The 16955-nt window shown below is 37.7% G+C and overlaps 1 protein-coding gene across 1 annotated transcript in view; it reads left to right on the top strand.

The window, feature by feature from the left end:
- The first annotated feature begins 1882 nt into the window (after positions 1–1882).
- Positions 1883–16955, top strand: part of tpo (thyroid peroxidase) — a 35699-nt gene continuing 20626 nt past the window's right edge. Inside the window, exons 1-7 of the mRNA XM_023261188.3 lie at positions 1883–2088; positions 3761–3842; positions 3963–4123; positions 4448–4574; positions 6858–6987; positions 7815–8009; positions 8865–9365. Of these exons, the coding sequence (XP_023116956.2) occupies positions 1998–2088; positions 3761–3842; positions 3963–4123; positions 4448–4574; positions 6858–6987; positions 7815–8009; positions 8865–9365 (1287 nt within the window). The 5' untranslated portion in view covers positions 1883–1997. The remainder of the gene's footprint in view (positions 2089–3760; positions 3843–3962; positions 4124–4447; positions 4575–6857; positions 6988–7814; positions 8010–8864; positions 9366–16955) is intronic.

The following is a 16955-nucleotide window of genomic DNA, read 5'->3' as shown; positions in this document are numbered from 1 at the left end:
TTTTTAGAGTCAAAGTAAATCTGTGCCACAAGCCCAGTCACTTACTGCTACTTTGTTAGGAGCCCTTGGTGTCACACTTGAACGCACCAGGGAGCCTTTAGCATAATCTTTCAACACACAGAGTGGTCCGATAGACCTATAAACATTTGTTAACATCAAAAAGAGATGTGACAAAATCATAGCCAAATGTTCTTTTCTGGTGTTTTGACTGTTGCTCTTTTTCATGGAACGAGATTTTTTCCTTGTAATATATACTAAATGTTGTAAAAGTGTACATTTTAACCCAAACCATGATATTTTCCTAAACCTATCCTAGGAGTTTGGGTGCCTCAACTGAACCAAACAGCGAGTGAAAAAGGACAAGTAAATCACAAAATAAAACATAACTAAATGAAAAAAGAATTGTCTGATACAGGTAATAAACTTTTTTCTGCTGGCCCTGCGTCTATTTTAAACTGGGAGAACTCCTGTAAATCTATGTGCGTGAACTATTGCTGTGTGTGGCATCAACAGAAAAAGACACTTTCTGCCCATCTCTGAGATGTACGCAGATTTGGCAAAACAGCAGTATTTGATGTCTTGGGAATGTGGGAATGAGACTGTTTTGGTGAGGACAGTCCAAAATCACACTATTGCTAGCTGTGTTTCACACTCTCCTGCATTTAAAGGTGCCCTGTGGAGGTTTTCTTGTAAACAAGCGAAAGTTGTGCTTACATTCACCGGTACTTATTAAAATACCAAATCTTAAGAATATCTAATCCTCTATGTTTACTCGGTGATCTCCTTTGGTGACTCATTCCTACTGTTCATCAGCATAACAATGTAAAACCAACAGCAGGATGGGGATGAACTTCACAGAGGAACTTTTACCCTCCTCTGTTGGAGGATAAACTGTTCCCCAGATCAAAAATGGCCTGCAGACACTTGTGGGAAAGAATCAAAGGCACAAATACAAAGCAAGTAATGACACTACTGCGAGCAAAGAAACACAGATGTCAGCTATAGATCCTTTATAAACATGTTGACGCCTCATTGACAGCTGCTGTTTATCGCAGCAATGTGTCAGTGTTTCTGCATTATTAATATGTGGCAGTAATTTCTGCAAATCTATCTGGACCGATCATCTGTTCACCATTAAAATAATTACAACTTAATGAATTTTTCAGCTGTTTGGTTTGTTGGAAATGCCAGATATGTATCAATGATACAGGATACCTTGATATAATACAAATGGAAGTTTTCATGCCAGAAATTGTGTCTTTGTAGATAGTGACATTAATATTTACCATTTGCTGTAATTTCCCATATGTTTAATTCATTCATTCATGTCTAAGTATAGTTTTTGTCTGCATTGTAAAATGTATTCCATAATTTTATTATATTGATAATTTTGGAAATAAAGACTTAATTAAAAAAAGAAAGACATAATTACATTAAATGGAATAGTTCCAAGTTTACCTACATTTTAGCAGGTTTTACAAACCAGCTGTTAATTACAATTCCAGTAAAATATTTACTTATTTACATTGTAATACACATAATTCTTTTTTTTTAAAAAATGTATATAAATCAAGTTATTTCTCCTATTTCATTTATTTGCAAAAATATCCCATAACTTGTTGCTCAAGACACACTTTTAAGTGGATGGACTTTAATTCTTTTTTCACACATAATAGATGATGATATCAGTCTCGATACACAAAAGAAATGGTAAATGTGAGGTTTTCTGTATGTTTGAGACATAGAAGTGTAGGATCTGTCAACTATCCAAGTGGCTGAAATAATGGGAGAAAAAAAAAAAAGTCAAATCAGTCAACCAATAACAAGAGCAACACTGAGTCTCTGAGTGACTCCAGTGTGAGCTGGTTTATTTAACCTTGGCATTGAGCTCCCTGCTTTATCTCAGTATATAAGAACGGGTTCCACGTTGTGCACAGCAGTAAGATTCGTCTTTGATTGTTAGTGTGACTGTTCTACTGTAAACTGTCCATGAAAAAATGGCTTGTTATTTCAGTTCGGTTTTCCTTGCGATGTTGGTCGGCGTTGGTCTGGCATGGTTTGCAACTAATGAAGTCAACAGTTTCCACCGTAAGTACATGTTTTTATTTAGAAATCCTTTTGCTGCAATCTTTATTTGAAATACCTGATCATCCATAGAGAATAATTAAAATATATGGACTGAAAGGACTCACTGGGATTTGTTTTATATGCATAATCATCATATAATGTTTTAAGTGAAAAGAAATCTGGTTTATCGCTTGTCCCCAGAATAAAGGGATATATTCATAGACATTTCAGCAGTAGACTCTTATTTTAAAAGAGGGCCTAAAAATCTGGCTGCACAAGTGAGATACCTTTATTTAGCATTTACTTTGAACTGAATACAATGTGTTTCATTGCAAATGATAATATTGGCAGAGTCGATTCTGTAAAAAATGTCGTTTTCAGAATATTTTATTATCTGTTTGCCTCTAGTTTGCTTGAGTGACAGCAGCACGTGAGGTGCTTGGAGTCCATTAGTTTGTTCAGACCTGATAAATCTTGTTAATCCTGCTTGATAAAACAATGTTTCAAAAAGCTTCTTGTCAAGTATGAATGTTTGTCTTTCTCGGTCTTCGAGTGCCTCATAAATATTCAGTGGAGTTGAGTTCAGGTGTCTCTGGAAGAGAGTCTGAAAAGTGAGCTCTTCTTTGTCTTCAAGTCACAGTTGTGAGGTGTGTTTGGGTTTATTATCCCGCTGCAGTGGGAATCCTTCTCTATAAAGATGTAAACTAGAGGCTGGATTGTTTCCCTGAGGAATGGAGGCTGGAGTCGAGGTGTCCGACTCCAGAGCAGGAAAACTCCCCCAGACTTGTGTATTCCCAGCAGCATGTCTCGCTGTAGGCTTGACGCACTGTAGTATTATTCTGTCTCCTGTTGGTCTTCTTACATTCATCGGTCTGCTACTGCCACTAATCTCTAACTGAGATTTAACAGGACTGTTTTCATCATCCATTGCTATGTGCTAGCCACCACTAAGTGTCTGTCCTTGTTTCCTTTCCTGCAAAGTGGTTTCTCCTCATTCCTCTGAGACACTACTAGGCTAAGCAAAGTCTGTATCTGTGAGGACAATACTTTCTGTCTCTCGGTGAACAAAACTAGATGTGTTGATCTCCTGATGTTGTCTTCCCTGTTCCTCAACCTGATCCTGCTTTGGCTACAACAGATTGAGTTTCCACTAAGTGTTTTCGAGTGCTGTGGTCTGACCTCTTACAAACATTCAGTCTAGCTAAGATTTGACACTGAGTAACCTCCTCTTTTGTCAGAGGAAAAAATTTGACGTCTAAAACCTTCGTGTAATTCTGATGCCATATTTCCTTCTATCACAGTGCTGGGTAATTAATGTTCTGCTGGAAACTTGAGACCATATTTTGAACTGATAAACCAATCCTGCAGGTTGATTTACTTGAATAAACCTCTGATGAGTCGATCAAATCCACATCTGGTTTATTTTAAAAGAAAACGTAACTTCACCTTCTGATATATAGAAATTGTCTTCTTCTTTTTCCCCTTTTCCATTTAGGTGTCACCACAGCAAATCATCTGCTTCCATCTAACCCTATCTTCTGCATCCTCTTCTCTCACACTAACTTCATGGAATATAGAAATAGAGTGTAGCATCTAATGCTATCTACTGTATTTGGCTAAATGTACCAAGTTATTTTTAACCTTTGGCTGCAGTTGATATTGTTCCTCAGCTGTTATACTATATATATTTCAGCCTCCATCAGAGAATTTCTTATCGCATCACATCATGAAAGCCTTCAAATTGTAGATGAAGCCATTCACCAACCCAGGAATCGGTAATAAACTCTCAGATAAATTATCAGATTCTCTGCCTCTGTTTTAACTAAATAATACCTGTCCAAGAAAGGACAGAATGAACTGAAACTTTTCTTTCATCTGTCAATTTCTGTGTTTAGACCAAGGATAACCTCCTCTCTCATCCAATTGTACACATATCATCGGCAAGCTGAGCCTGAGACCCAGGAGATATGTCGAGCTGCAGAGATTTTTCAAACAACCCTTAAACTGCTAAAGGAAAGAGTGAAACAGAGCTACAAAAGGAATGTCACATTACCAGGTAGATTTGCTTTCCTTTGTTATATCCAGAAAATCTCACCTTGGATGAAACTGGACACTATGGAATCAAAACAACCTTAAAGCAACCAAAATGTGTAATTTATCCTCTTCCGCTATTCTGACCTGGTTGATCTTCCACCAAAACACTGGCCAGTTTAAATGGACGCCAGAGGAATTCTAATGAGAGTTATTGGGGATTTTCTCAGTCATTGTTTTCATTTAATACTATGTCTTTTTCCTCTCAGATTTTAAATGCTTGTGAAGTTTGACAACATTGAATCCCATTCAGTTCTTGTGATGTAAACTTTACTGTGTTACTTTGTAGAGATATTATCACTGGAGGACGTGAGGATGATTTCAGAGATGTGTCACTGTCCTACTGCATATCCAATCAACTGTCAGTACAGTCATCTCAGCAAGTACCGCACCATATCAGGAGCCTGCAACAACAGGTAACTATGTGACCTGTGATGAGTCAGAGAAGCAGGACTATGTTGATGTCAAGCAATAAATACAGTATACAGTGGACGAACCGATACTCAATGTTCCAGAAAGATTACCGAAAAATGTTTGAAAGGTGAAAATGTCAAAAGCCTTTTTTCAGCCTTTTCAGTAACCCTAAACTGTTACATTTCTATGCTATTTTTAATTTAACAACTGCAAATAATTGTTTTCACTCTTTAACCCTTAGATGCACGAGTGATTGGACCCTACACTCTTCCATAAGTGGGTCAAAAAGGACCCGTGTAAGAATCAATGTGTTTTTATGCCATTTTTGTCATTTTGGTTAAGAATAATAATTTGTATTATTGTTTGGATTATATTTTTGTCCACACGAGAATGGTTTCATGCTTGAAATATGTTTATTTTTCACTTTATAACAGATTTTGAACAATTTGATAATTGAAAAAGAAGAATATTACACAGAACAACAATAGAAGACTGTCAACGTCCTTTTTGTTGACATTTTCCTCCAGCTGTTGCTGCTCTCTGTTTATGCACTGCATTACCTCTTGTATGATTATTATCAGCGATAAAGAGCTTGGGGTAGTAATACAAATCTTAGAAAAGGTAGCTTAAAAATTTTAATGGAAAGACATCAAAAATATGTTTTTTTGGGAGTAGCTGAAAAATGAACATTACAAATAATTTGCAAGAAAACTACCTCACTGTGTCATTTTTGACCCACTTTTGCATCTCAGGGTTAAATTCTAAATGTAAGAACCACATTCTCCACCAAGGTGAAAATGGGCTCAAATTACCACCTGTGCCACTCAGATCTGTCCTTTGACCTTTTCAATATAAATAGGTTTTGTTTCATCAGTTTATCCTTTTAGACACTTGTATAAAATGTTTCAAATTGATACACTAATTATTTAACGTATCAATTTGTAAGTTATGGCTAAATAAATCTTTTATTGTAATTTATTGTAGCAAAGGATAAAATACGACTGTTGTCAGTGTGAGCAGTAATGCTGTATTTTCAAAAACGAAAATAAAACGTAGTTCGTTGCATTACGATTTGACACGGTTTGCATTTAAGTGAAAAATAAATATGTTAATGAATGACTTTGTTTCAGAATGGGCCGTTACGAACTTCACAGTTTCTAAACTGCATCTCCTAGAAATGACCTTTATGTACTATTTGTTTGCAACACTATGTGAGCTGAACAGAACACCTCGAGTTTGCATTGACCACTACAAACGAAACGTGAACCTCTAGGTCATCTGTGGAAGCAGCCTATTGCAACTCAGATTGACTGTTTTTCTTTTTTCAGCTGTTTCAGCAAATCCATCAAAATGACTTAAAGCATGATCAGGTGAAGAAGCCCTCTAGTGGATGGATGGGTTGATTAAACATTGGGTCATTATGATCACTGATCTTAATGAAACACTTATTTTAACTTTAACCCAAGTGCCTAAGCATAATCATGACAGTCTAATTAAGATATTACATAGTAAAAGTACTCAGTGGAGAGTCATATTGTTTTTACTGATATGAAAACAGCATCTTACTCTGGTAGCTGATTGACTTGTAACTGATTTTGCTTCGTCTGGGAGTGCAAGTCATGTCATTTACACAACATTTTAAATGAGTAATCTTCATATTATTTTCTTGAGGGTGGGTACAAATGTCCATCACGACTGCTCAAAACCCAGGGACAGCAGTGATTGATACCTCCAGGCAACATTTCAAACAAAACTATTAAAAATAAATTAAGACATAAAAAGCAAAGGAAAAAAATCTTACATTTGGCAGCCTATTTGCCAGCTGATAAGTTACACTGTGTAATGTGGGCAGCCCATTTCAACAGGGAAGCAGAGGAATGGAATACAACAGCTTATATCTCTGGTTCTGCTGCACTGATTGTGATCCCTTTCCTTTTTTTAAACAGTCAGCTGTGAGTACAGCAATATTGTGAGAGTGCAACACTAGATCAGTGGTGTGACTCTGGATTAGGAGCACATATCAGTCACAGTGCAGTCTATGCTTTTTCTAAGGAAGGTCCTCCTCATATAATATTAGTAAATAGACATGTTCAGGATCTGACTACACTCTGGCAGTTAGTATTAAAATAATCATTTGTCAAACTTCTCAATTGATAAAAAAAAAAAAATCATTTGAAATGTTTGATGGTCCTTTGGAAGAAAACAAATGATGTTGCATTCAGTGATTTCATGTACTCTTTTGCACTGCAGTATTTTTGGACACACTTCATGATTCTTTTTGTCAGGCAAAATCCTCGCTGGGGAGCAGCCAACACCGCCTTGGTCAGATGGCTTCCAGCTGAATACGATGACGGGGAGAACGAACCCAAGGGTTGGAACCGACAAATGCTCCATAATGGATTCCATCTTCCCTCGGTAATCTACAAAACGCTGGGCTGACGGACACAAAAGTCTCGGTGGAGAAATTACGGTAGAAATGAAGCGAGCTCACCCTGCAAAACCCGAGTTAATGTAGCATCCCATTTATTTTTTTAACCTGTTTTACAGCTGATAAAGTCCACAGCAATTTAGGAAAAGCACAAATGTGTGTGGGAGATGACACAGATAACAGCTGCATTTGAATATTGCAGCCTGTGCTTTAACACACACGACTTCCATGGCTTGAAAGGAGCTGGTTTCCAGTCATGTGGATAAACATTCTTTCTTTCAAACAGCAGATGAACTGTTATGCTGATACTTGCATTGAATTTCAGTTTTAATTTATGCACTCATTACACAGAATAAGGTCCTTTAGTGGAAGAACTCATCAAATATGCATCAACTGTATCCAGCCTAGAATTTACCTCCATATATGAGAGCTATAATTTACTAAAGTGTTTTAGATAATTAATAGTCTTTGATCCTAACTGTTCCATTTCTTATTAGCAGAAGTTGAGTAAATAACCTCTTGGATACTTAATGTGTTGCATACCTCATTTGAATCAGTTGCCAAACTTCTTTTTGTTGCAGAAAGTAGGATATGTTTCCTGGTACATATCAGAGCCCTGTAGTTGAGCTTAAGCCATTTATCTATTTATGACATAAGTTAATGAATTAAAGAGTGAAATAGTGAGGCATTCCCCAGAAAATATGTTAATGATGACATAATAAAAACACATGTAACTGCATGGAGAGCTGCACACTGTGAAAGTAGCACTCACTGTCATCCATGAATAAAAAAAAAAGCTCTATTTTTTCTACAGCCTCGGAAGGTCAGCCAGGAAGTAATCAGGACCTCTTGTAAAGAGACCGATACGCACTACACTCAGCTGCTGGTGGAATGGGGCCAGTACATTGACCATGACATAACCTTTACCCCTCAAACCTCTGGATCTACATCTTACGGGACGGACTGTTTGGATATCTGTAAAAATGTGCATCCATGCTATCCCATTGAGGTAAATTCAAAGCACACTACCTTTTTCTTACTTAAGAAATTCTTACAATTCTTTATAGAAAAGGAGTAGTTTGACATTTCAGGGAAATATTAAAAATGTATGTGCTAAGTGACTAATACCACTCTCATATCTGTCCATTTAAAGCAGTTGGAACCAGCAGCCTATTAGCTTAGCATACACACTGCCTCCACTGTGAGGCAGCTACGCAGCCAACACACACTCCAAAAATGTATGACTGTCATACTTCCGCATGAAACTCTACTTTAGTTCTTCTACAACTTGAACAAAGAAGATACACCAATAAGCCACAAAATTAAAACCACCTGCCTGCTGTAGATCCCCCTTATGCCACCAAAGCAACTCTGACATATCAGGCCATAGATATGGGAGTGTTCTGTTGTGTTTGGCATGAGAACATTGACAATTAGATATTTAGGTCCGGTGGGATGCAGGGTGGAACTATGTTGAATCAAACTTGTTCCAGAAAGGAGCTCTTTGCCATCTTCCTCAAGCTGTTCCTAAGCAGTTTTTGTGGTGTAGTAGGTTGCACAGTCCCACTTGGAAAGGTTGCTGGTTATCATCAGAAAACATCCAAATGAGTGCAGGACCCTAGGTTTTCCGGTAGAACATGTCGATGGTTTCAATGTTCTGGCTCGTTGGTGAATGATGTGTTCATAAGTGAGCTTTAGCTGAATCTTGTGTGAAGTCTTTATAGTAAACTATGTACTTTGCAAAATGCTAAAGTATTCCTATAAAAGTCCAATATCACAACAACAAACACATTAAAGGTAGATTGAAAATGATGAAAGAGTCAACCGAAGCAGCGTGTCATAACTGCTTTTGTTTTCTCTACAGACAGAAGATGAGCATTGTGGTGAACATGGCTGCATGTCTTTCTTTCGCTCCTTGCCAGACTGCCATGTACAGCTTGGGTGTGATATAAGACAAGCCTTGCAGCGACAACAGATCAATGGTCTCTCTTCATTCATTGATGCTTCGGTGGTGTATGGAAACACTCCAAAGCTTCAGAGCTTCCTTCGTGACCTTTGTGGCCTGAATGGGAAACTTGCAGTCAACACCCAATTCAGAGATCCCAGAGGAAGACCGTACCTTCCGTTTGTAGACAAGCTGCCTTCAGCCTGCATCCAGAACCCACAGGACCCACAGGGGGAGAGAGTGGACTGTTTCAGTGCCGGAGACAGTCGGGTCAACGAGGGTCTGCCTCTGACTAGTTTGCATACGCTGTTTCTCAGGGAGCACAATCGGATCGCAGAGGCACTGAAACACATTAATTCTCACTGGAGCCCAGAGATGATATACCAGGAAACACGCAAGATTATGGGCGCTCAGCACCAGGTATGTGACCAGCACACCTACATAAGCTGAATGACAAGTGACATGCCAGAATCAAAAGCTATGTCTGCACACCACGAGAATTTATGTCTCAGCTAGCTAAAACAGCCGTCACTTTTATTAATCAATCATTTTGCCTATAAAATATCAAAACAAAGTTGTCAAAACTATTCATTTCTCAGAGCTTTGACATATTTAAAGGTAATTTGAGACATTTCAGGAAATGTTCCAAAACATGGCACCACACTCCTCTCATGCCTGTATAAAAAATGTGAAGCTACTATCTTTTCTTACAGAGTAGACGGAGGACGAAACAACTAAAAGAGCCTGTTAGCACATTTGATATTGTACTTATTAACATGTTTCATCTTGGGTGATTCATCCAGGTACAGCATGGAATGCAAAACAAAAGGAAAGTTGAGCTTTTACCGTTTCATGTAACTCACTACAAAATGATAAATTGTAATTTTTATAGTCCCGTTAGCCAGCTTCTACAGCTGTGTTTTTATATAATGGTCAAGTTGATTTGAAGAAATCTTTTGGAATGTTGCAAAATAAACGTGAACTAGACTTGCTTCCTTTAACTTTGTGGAGTGAATAAACTATGCTGCATTGTGCTGTAGAAGGTGGCAGTATAGGTGAAATTAGCCATAAAAAAAACCCTTCAAACAAAGAAGAACCAAAAAAAAAACTTTGGACAATACTGAGCAAAAAAAAATGAGTCTTCATGATTTTTGTCCTCCAAAAAGACAAAGAAAGAAGTGAAAACAGTGTTCACTACATCAGAACTTACTTGGAAAAGTTATCATCTCCTGTTATGAGCATTAGCATTTGTCTGAAAAAGTCAACAGCCACCTCCAGTGACACCTTAAATTGGTGACATTTTTTTTAACTTGGCAGTTTCCATTAACTTCTTCTGATCTGATTCCTCAAAATATGGATTAAAATACATTAGGTTTGTGTTAGTGTGTTGACTTTGTCTTACCAAGCTCTTGGTAAGAATGTGATGTAAATCAAAAACCAGATACAATACAAGAAAACCACAAATATTCACATCTGATGAGATGGAACAAGACGATTTCTGTCACTTTTTGTCTGCGGTGTAGAATGCCTTAAATGATTCTTTTCTTTTTGGAATATTAGCAAGTTATCTTTCTGTCGCTCAATTGATGGACTAAATGTCTTCATTTGATTTTCAAAGTTTAAGTCAGTGGTGCTTATAATGACTGCTTTATTAATTTCAATAAGACCTTGACCTGTGATAAAAAGCTGACTTTCACCGTTAACAGCTTAACAAAGTGTTAACATTTGTACTATCAGAGAGTCATCCATCTTTATTAGAAGAGTCTGAAATCAAATGCAGAAATGACTGTTATTCAGTTATTACTTACTATGTACTATAGTTCTGCTCCTGCTCTCTGAGGTTTTTAACTGTGGACTCTCCTTTATTCAAAAAAAATTTTCACAGAAGATACACAGTTTTGTATTAAGAGGAAAACTAAATCAATAGTGTGTAGTTCTCTGTATTACAGTCATTTCCATCAGATATGACTTTAAAACTAAGCTCAGTTCTCATCCCTGTGGATAATATTGCAGTTTTCAGCACGTTTTCTTCTGCAGTGTGTAGTAATTGTGCTGCAGTGAGTTTAAACATGGACTCATATTTAACAGCTCATACTTAGCTCAAAAGGGCTAAAAGATCAAATTTGATAGAGGCAGTATGAATGCTAAATGAGGTTCAGGCCTGATAATGATGAGAAATTAAATGTGGGTCATACTCTGGTCATTATGAGACCAAATCTACTAGAATTTTGAGCGACTCCCATTATGAGAATGTGGACATTTTGTATCCTGCACTCTGCACTCCATCATCATGACTGTTAGACACTCGTGGTGAAGAAAAGAGACACAGCTGTACGATGCAAATGAAAGCCCATGTGATTCGCAGCCATAAAGCTTCGTTTGAGGAACACAAATGATGCCTGAGGGGAAACAAACTAATCCAGCAATTAGAAGCGTGGAGATTTCACAATTTGCAGATTCCAGGAGGATGTACATGTCATTTTTCCATACGAGTAACAATTGACAAGCTGATGTGAATGATGTGGACAGGAATGGTCAAAAAGAAATTCTTTCTGTTGTGAAATGAATCCTGACTCAGGGTCACTGCAGTGTTCACAGTGCAGAGGAGAAGAAGGTTCAAATGAAGCTTTTGCTCTAATGAAAAAACAATTCTTGCATTCATTTCTAGGACAATCACTTGTATATAAATGTCAGGCATGCAGGAACTTTACAAAATCAAAATCTGGATTTATTGTGATTACAAGCTGTACGTGCTGACAACTGTTGAAGCTCATCCATATATGTGGTTCAGGGTCAACTTACTCAGAATTGAAAACCTTTACAACAAGCCTCTAGCTGCAGCCTTAGTACATTAACTATATCTCTCAATTAGATCTTTTTGCATGAGCTTCTGTTCAATGGTTTATCTGTCTCATTTTACCACAATGTCTAATTTAGGCCAAATCGCTGAAATACGGAGTAAATTATTTAATTATATTCAAATTCCATTGCTGGTCTGGAGCTTTTGAACGTATCACACGATCATCAGGAGCAGACAGATTTTTTTCATCTTGTCTTTGAATTGAAATTTAGTTTTATGATTTTTAATCAAGGCTACGTTGTTTTGTTTTTTTTTTATCCGGAGCACTTCTCACATCTACCACTCTAAACAGCTGAGTGTCTGCTGACAAAAAACAAAGGATATGATCAAGTAGCAAATAAATCAAGGAAGGTCAACAAATAACCTAGCGCATGTCTGTGCTAATGGATGTTTAACACTCTGTACGGATGATGCAGGAGTAGAAAAGGCGCACTGAGTGACTGATGTAGCAACATTTACAAGAACGTAAAGTCACATATAAGTTGAACGAGACATGATAAAGATTAATGAAGAGAAGCCTTCTTTCTCTATGCCAAATTTATGCAGATTTAATTGATTCAAAATTATTTCCACTCTGACAACCGCTGTTTTAAGTCTGATGACTGTTAGATACAACCAACATGATAATCTGCTGCTTTACAGTCACTGCAAACTCTCAGAGGGATCTTCTACAAATCAGCTCTGTGGTGCAGCCCTGCAAACTGCAACTGCTCCTTTATTATCAGTCACTATTATCATTATAGCTTGGAGACTATAAGGAAAACTTTTCTATTAAGCATGCATCACACGACTATTTGCATTTGAAAGTGAGAGTTGTAGTTGCAAGGGCCAAACCCACAGTCTTCAAAAGAGCAAGTTTTGTTTACATACATTAAAATGCACTAGTTCAAATTAATTTCTTCTTCTCTTTTTTTAATGAGCTGCTCTGAGCTATTGTTTTGCAGTAGAACCTCCTCCTCCTTCTATCCACCCACTCCCTGCCCCCAACGTTGCCACATCCCGCTGCTTGTTGTATACTTGTACATTCAGAGGTTATGTATTTTACAGTAGAAATCCAAAAACAAATAAGTAAAAAGTTTCCAACACAAAGTAGATTCCACCAGAGGATACTATTTCTTACGCTCTGCTCTCCGTCTAGTTTGACTCAAATGAACTTCTCCCCTCAGCCCAAAGATTACGAGCGGTTTATTGTTGAAGTGTGTCATGATGACACATAAAAATCGGCAATATTTCAGAAATCAAGGGAATGAGGCCTTTGCTGCTTATGTTCATCCTACATGCTGACACTGACATTCTTTTGCTGCAAACGGATACATTCACAGCACTAGAAGTATAAGCATGTCCAATGAATGTACTTGTTTAACGCTTTTCTGCCAACACTGTCCACAGAAAATTATCTACTCAGAACACAGGATGCTTTAGGCATCTTTTAACTCTTTGTTTTTGTTTTCCTTCCTACAACTTTGCTGTTTTGGTCCCCTTTTACTGCTGCTATTGTGTCATTTTCAGCCACAGTTGGCAGCTGTTTTCAGCAAGAAAGCCCCCAAAACCCACTAAAGATGCCTGTCCAGCATCAAACCGCAGACCACTTAGCACTGGTGCATCATTTAGCAGCTAAAGTATGAGATACTTTCCTCTACAGATGGTGGAGAACAAAACAGAGCTAAAACTGGACTGAATATTCACTAGGTGGTAAGACACAGTTAAAAAAAAGGTTATTTATCTGTTAGTTGTGTAAATAGGGAACCTGACACTAACATGTCAGCCTATCAACTTAACAGGAAATAATATGCAATGCATTTGATTCAGTGCTTTTTTCCTGCTGCCTCCATATGGTCAGCCAATCATCTGCCGTCATGGTTGTTCTACTAACTAAGCAGCACTTTATATATGTAGTTTCTTGATAACAACAAATAGAGGACTGCATCACTTAGATATGAACCTTGATTTTTTTCATTCTCTTTCCCCTTTAAATCAGACACATTTTTTTTCAATGGTGTCAAATTTGTGTCTGTAAATCTCCCTCCTCTTGGCTAGTATTCATTTGAACCAGAGGGTCGTAAATGTGGTTCTGCACTGCTCAGTACAATCACGAGGCACATTTCTGTTGGGATGACATCAGGCTTTTCATAGCAGGGCAGGCTTCAGAGCCAAGTGGAAAAACTGTGTCAAAGACTGACAAGTTTAATCCTTCATCATATAAACAGTCTCTTTGCCAACACACACTTCACACTAGATGACAAAAACAAAACACGTTTCTCTTTCCTGTGGCTGTCTGCTATTGTGTTTTAATTCATAGCGAGCTATTTCGCTGTTGATACGCATTTTTTAAAAATAGCTTTTACCGTCTTGGTAGCAATACATCCCAGGCAGGAGGCGCAGCAGTGATCAATTGGACTGACTGTTGAGAGCAGCTTTTCCCTTCAGCTGCAGGCTGAGAGCATTATTAATGGTGAAGAAAATGTTGAGTGCCTACATTCTTCATGAAAAATAATGAAGAAAATGTTTTAATGCAAATGATTCACTGGCTCCACCGAAGGCGACTAGTGACCGTGGTGCCAGGCTGCAAAGTTTCCAAAGTATTTTTGAGCAAAGAGAAAATAAGTCTGTGAACTTTCAGATTTTGGGTGCTGACATTTGACTACTGCAGTGGATTAACAGCTGCTAATTTCCGGTAACTAAGAGACAATGTCAGAGGAAAGAGACTTACGATATTAAAAAAGATTGTCTAAGGTGGAGGGGTTCTTTAAATAATTTGTGAGGATGAAGCATAAAAGGCAGGTTGAGGATTTACACACTGTACTTATAACCGTGACCAGCTTGGAAAGTCCTTGTATTTGAAGTGGAGTGAAAAATGTGGGACTATCTGGTCTGACCAGGCTGCAAACCAAGTGTAACGTTATCTACATTGTCAGAGAAAAAAAAAAAATGAATCAAAGCTGAGATGAAGAATTAAAGCACTGAAGCTCTGTGTTTTTATTTCTCAAGAGTCTTTCATGAAATAATTAAAAAAGTTAGTACTTTAAAGCCCAGCCACCAGTAGATGATTAGTACACAAAAGATAGCAAGCTCCATACTGAAAACCATAAAGAGTCAACAAGTACTTCAAAGCTGTCATGTCTCAGTTATACACATCAGCACATGTTGATCCTGACTTCCGCTGACAAAAGAGAGCAGACTTGACACACTCAGATAGGCTTAAACACTGTGGAGAGATTAATGAAAGCAAAACACAATCAAACACTTCAATGGAAAGTACACAATAGAACCACTCAACCATAAACAGCATTTAGTGTGTCAAAGGACCTACAGAATCAGCTATATATAGTCATGTCAAGCTTTTTTAGACATGCGTGTTATTTATATGCAACGCTCATTGTTCTTGTCACATTATAATTCAGGAAAAGCAATTAAAAAGTTCTGCTTCAGAACTAGAGTCAGATCTTCATGTCGGACTAAACCAGTGGTTTTTAAACTTTTTCTGTCATGCTACCCTTCGGAAGACAAAAAACTTTAAAATTAAACATTAAAACGTGATTAATTTTAGCTGTAAAAATGTCTTGTCATGCCTTCAGCCCCATCAATTGATGTACATCCACAGACATGTTCAGCTAGTTTGTAGATCTGTTGACAGGAGGCTACTTGAGAGAAACAACAGAACTGTGAAATCAGCCAATTAGTAGAATGCCTTTTTTTCTTCTTTCATTTAGTTTAACAATCCCCCATTAAATCCGTTCAATTTTCACTCATCCAGACAGGTGCCATTTAATCTTAACTTGACCACTTTCATATGAATTGAATTTGTACACATTCTACTTGATAAAGTCTGACTCCCTGTTTAGAACAACAAAAACATCTTATTATCCTTTTAGTTATAAAATAAATAGGTACATGCAGACATGTGCCATTGACTGAATTTACTTATTAACAGATCTGCAACCACTTCTGCAACATTTCAGCAGGCAGAAATTTAGAAAAGATGACAAAAAGAAAGAAAATAGAATAATTGGAAAAGATATTAGAATTTGAAAGTACTGCTCTCTTCTTCCAGCTCTTCCCGCTCTGTCCTAAGCCCCGCCCATCACAAGATTATGAGCCTCTTCACACATTTGAAATGATCGGAAAAAGCAAGCTAAAAGTCGACATTCACTTGTGGCTTTATTTCTACCCCACTTTCCCGAGTGAAAGTTCTCTATTCAGAAATTACACCACATCTTTTTTGCACTATGGTCTTTGTTGCTGTTTAGATTCTCATGTGATTTTGGGGAAGCCCTGTGATTGGCTGAAGTCTCCCATCATGGGTTAAACTCCCAAAAAGCAGAGCCAGGTTCCCTCTAGACCACTTGAATTACAATATGCTAAAAAATGTAATGTAGTACCTTTGCCCAGTGATGTGAAACAAAATCCTGCTTATGTCAGCTTTCATTAGTGAAAACACCTGCTTCCAAATCTTCTCTTTTAAGCATGTATCCTTCTTCAATGCAGACATTGCTATGACTCATCGTGTGATGAGTAAATAAGTGATGACTCTGAGCTCGTATGAGGATTCTGGAACAGGTTCGCCTAAATGATTTAATTTATGTTGTCAGCAACACATATTTTACAAACTATGTGCTGTGTAAAAGCTCTATTGCTTCCCAGGATTTAATGGCTCACAGTTGTCAGTGACTACACTAAGCATAATACTTGATCAACATGAGTGAGGCCAGAGTGTTCACTGTCAGAAGTAATTTCCTTCAGAAACATTTTTCAAAACAGCTTTTCTGTCACTACTTTACGTTCATGCACAGGCACTATTAGAAGATTAAAACTTACATTGGTATAATGCAGTGGTGCTACTGAGTAATATTTTTAATATCAGCATTGAAATGTCTGCCTGTAAGTTATCCTATCCCATGGGATAAAAAGCATGCAACTGCAGCCCTTTGCAGCTTTCAGCTCATTGTTGTGGTTTTCACTCCATATGGTTGAATCCCAGCAGCTGCCCCCCACTCCCTCCCCGTTTAAATCTTCCGGCAGCTGTTCCCCACAAACAGACTCATGCAGAGTGTTGTGTAGAAGGCTGTTTTCATCCTGCATTTTTCTTGACAAGTCACCGTAAAAGCATTACACTAATGCATTCAAATATGTGCGAACGCCAGTAATTACGT

The sequence above is a fragment of the Amphiprion ocellaris genome, chromosome 20, assembly GCF_022539595.1.
Source record: "Amphiprion ocellaris isolate individual 3 ecotype Okinawa chromosome 20, ASM2253959v1, whole genome shotgun sequence".
NCBI classification, from domain to species: domain Eukaryota; kingdom Metazoa; phylum Chordata; class Actinopteri; family Pomacentridae; genus Amphiprion; species Amphiprion ocellaris.
Note: the sequence above shows the minus strand (reverse complement) of the source record. Positions and strands in the feature narration are given on the sequence as shown.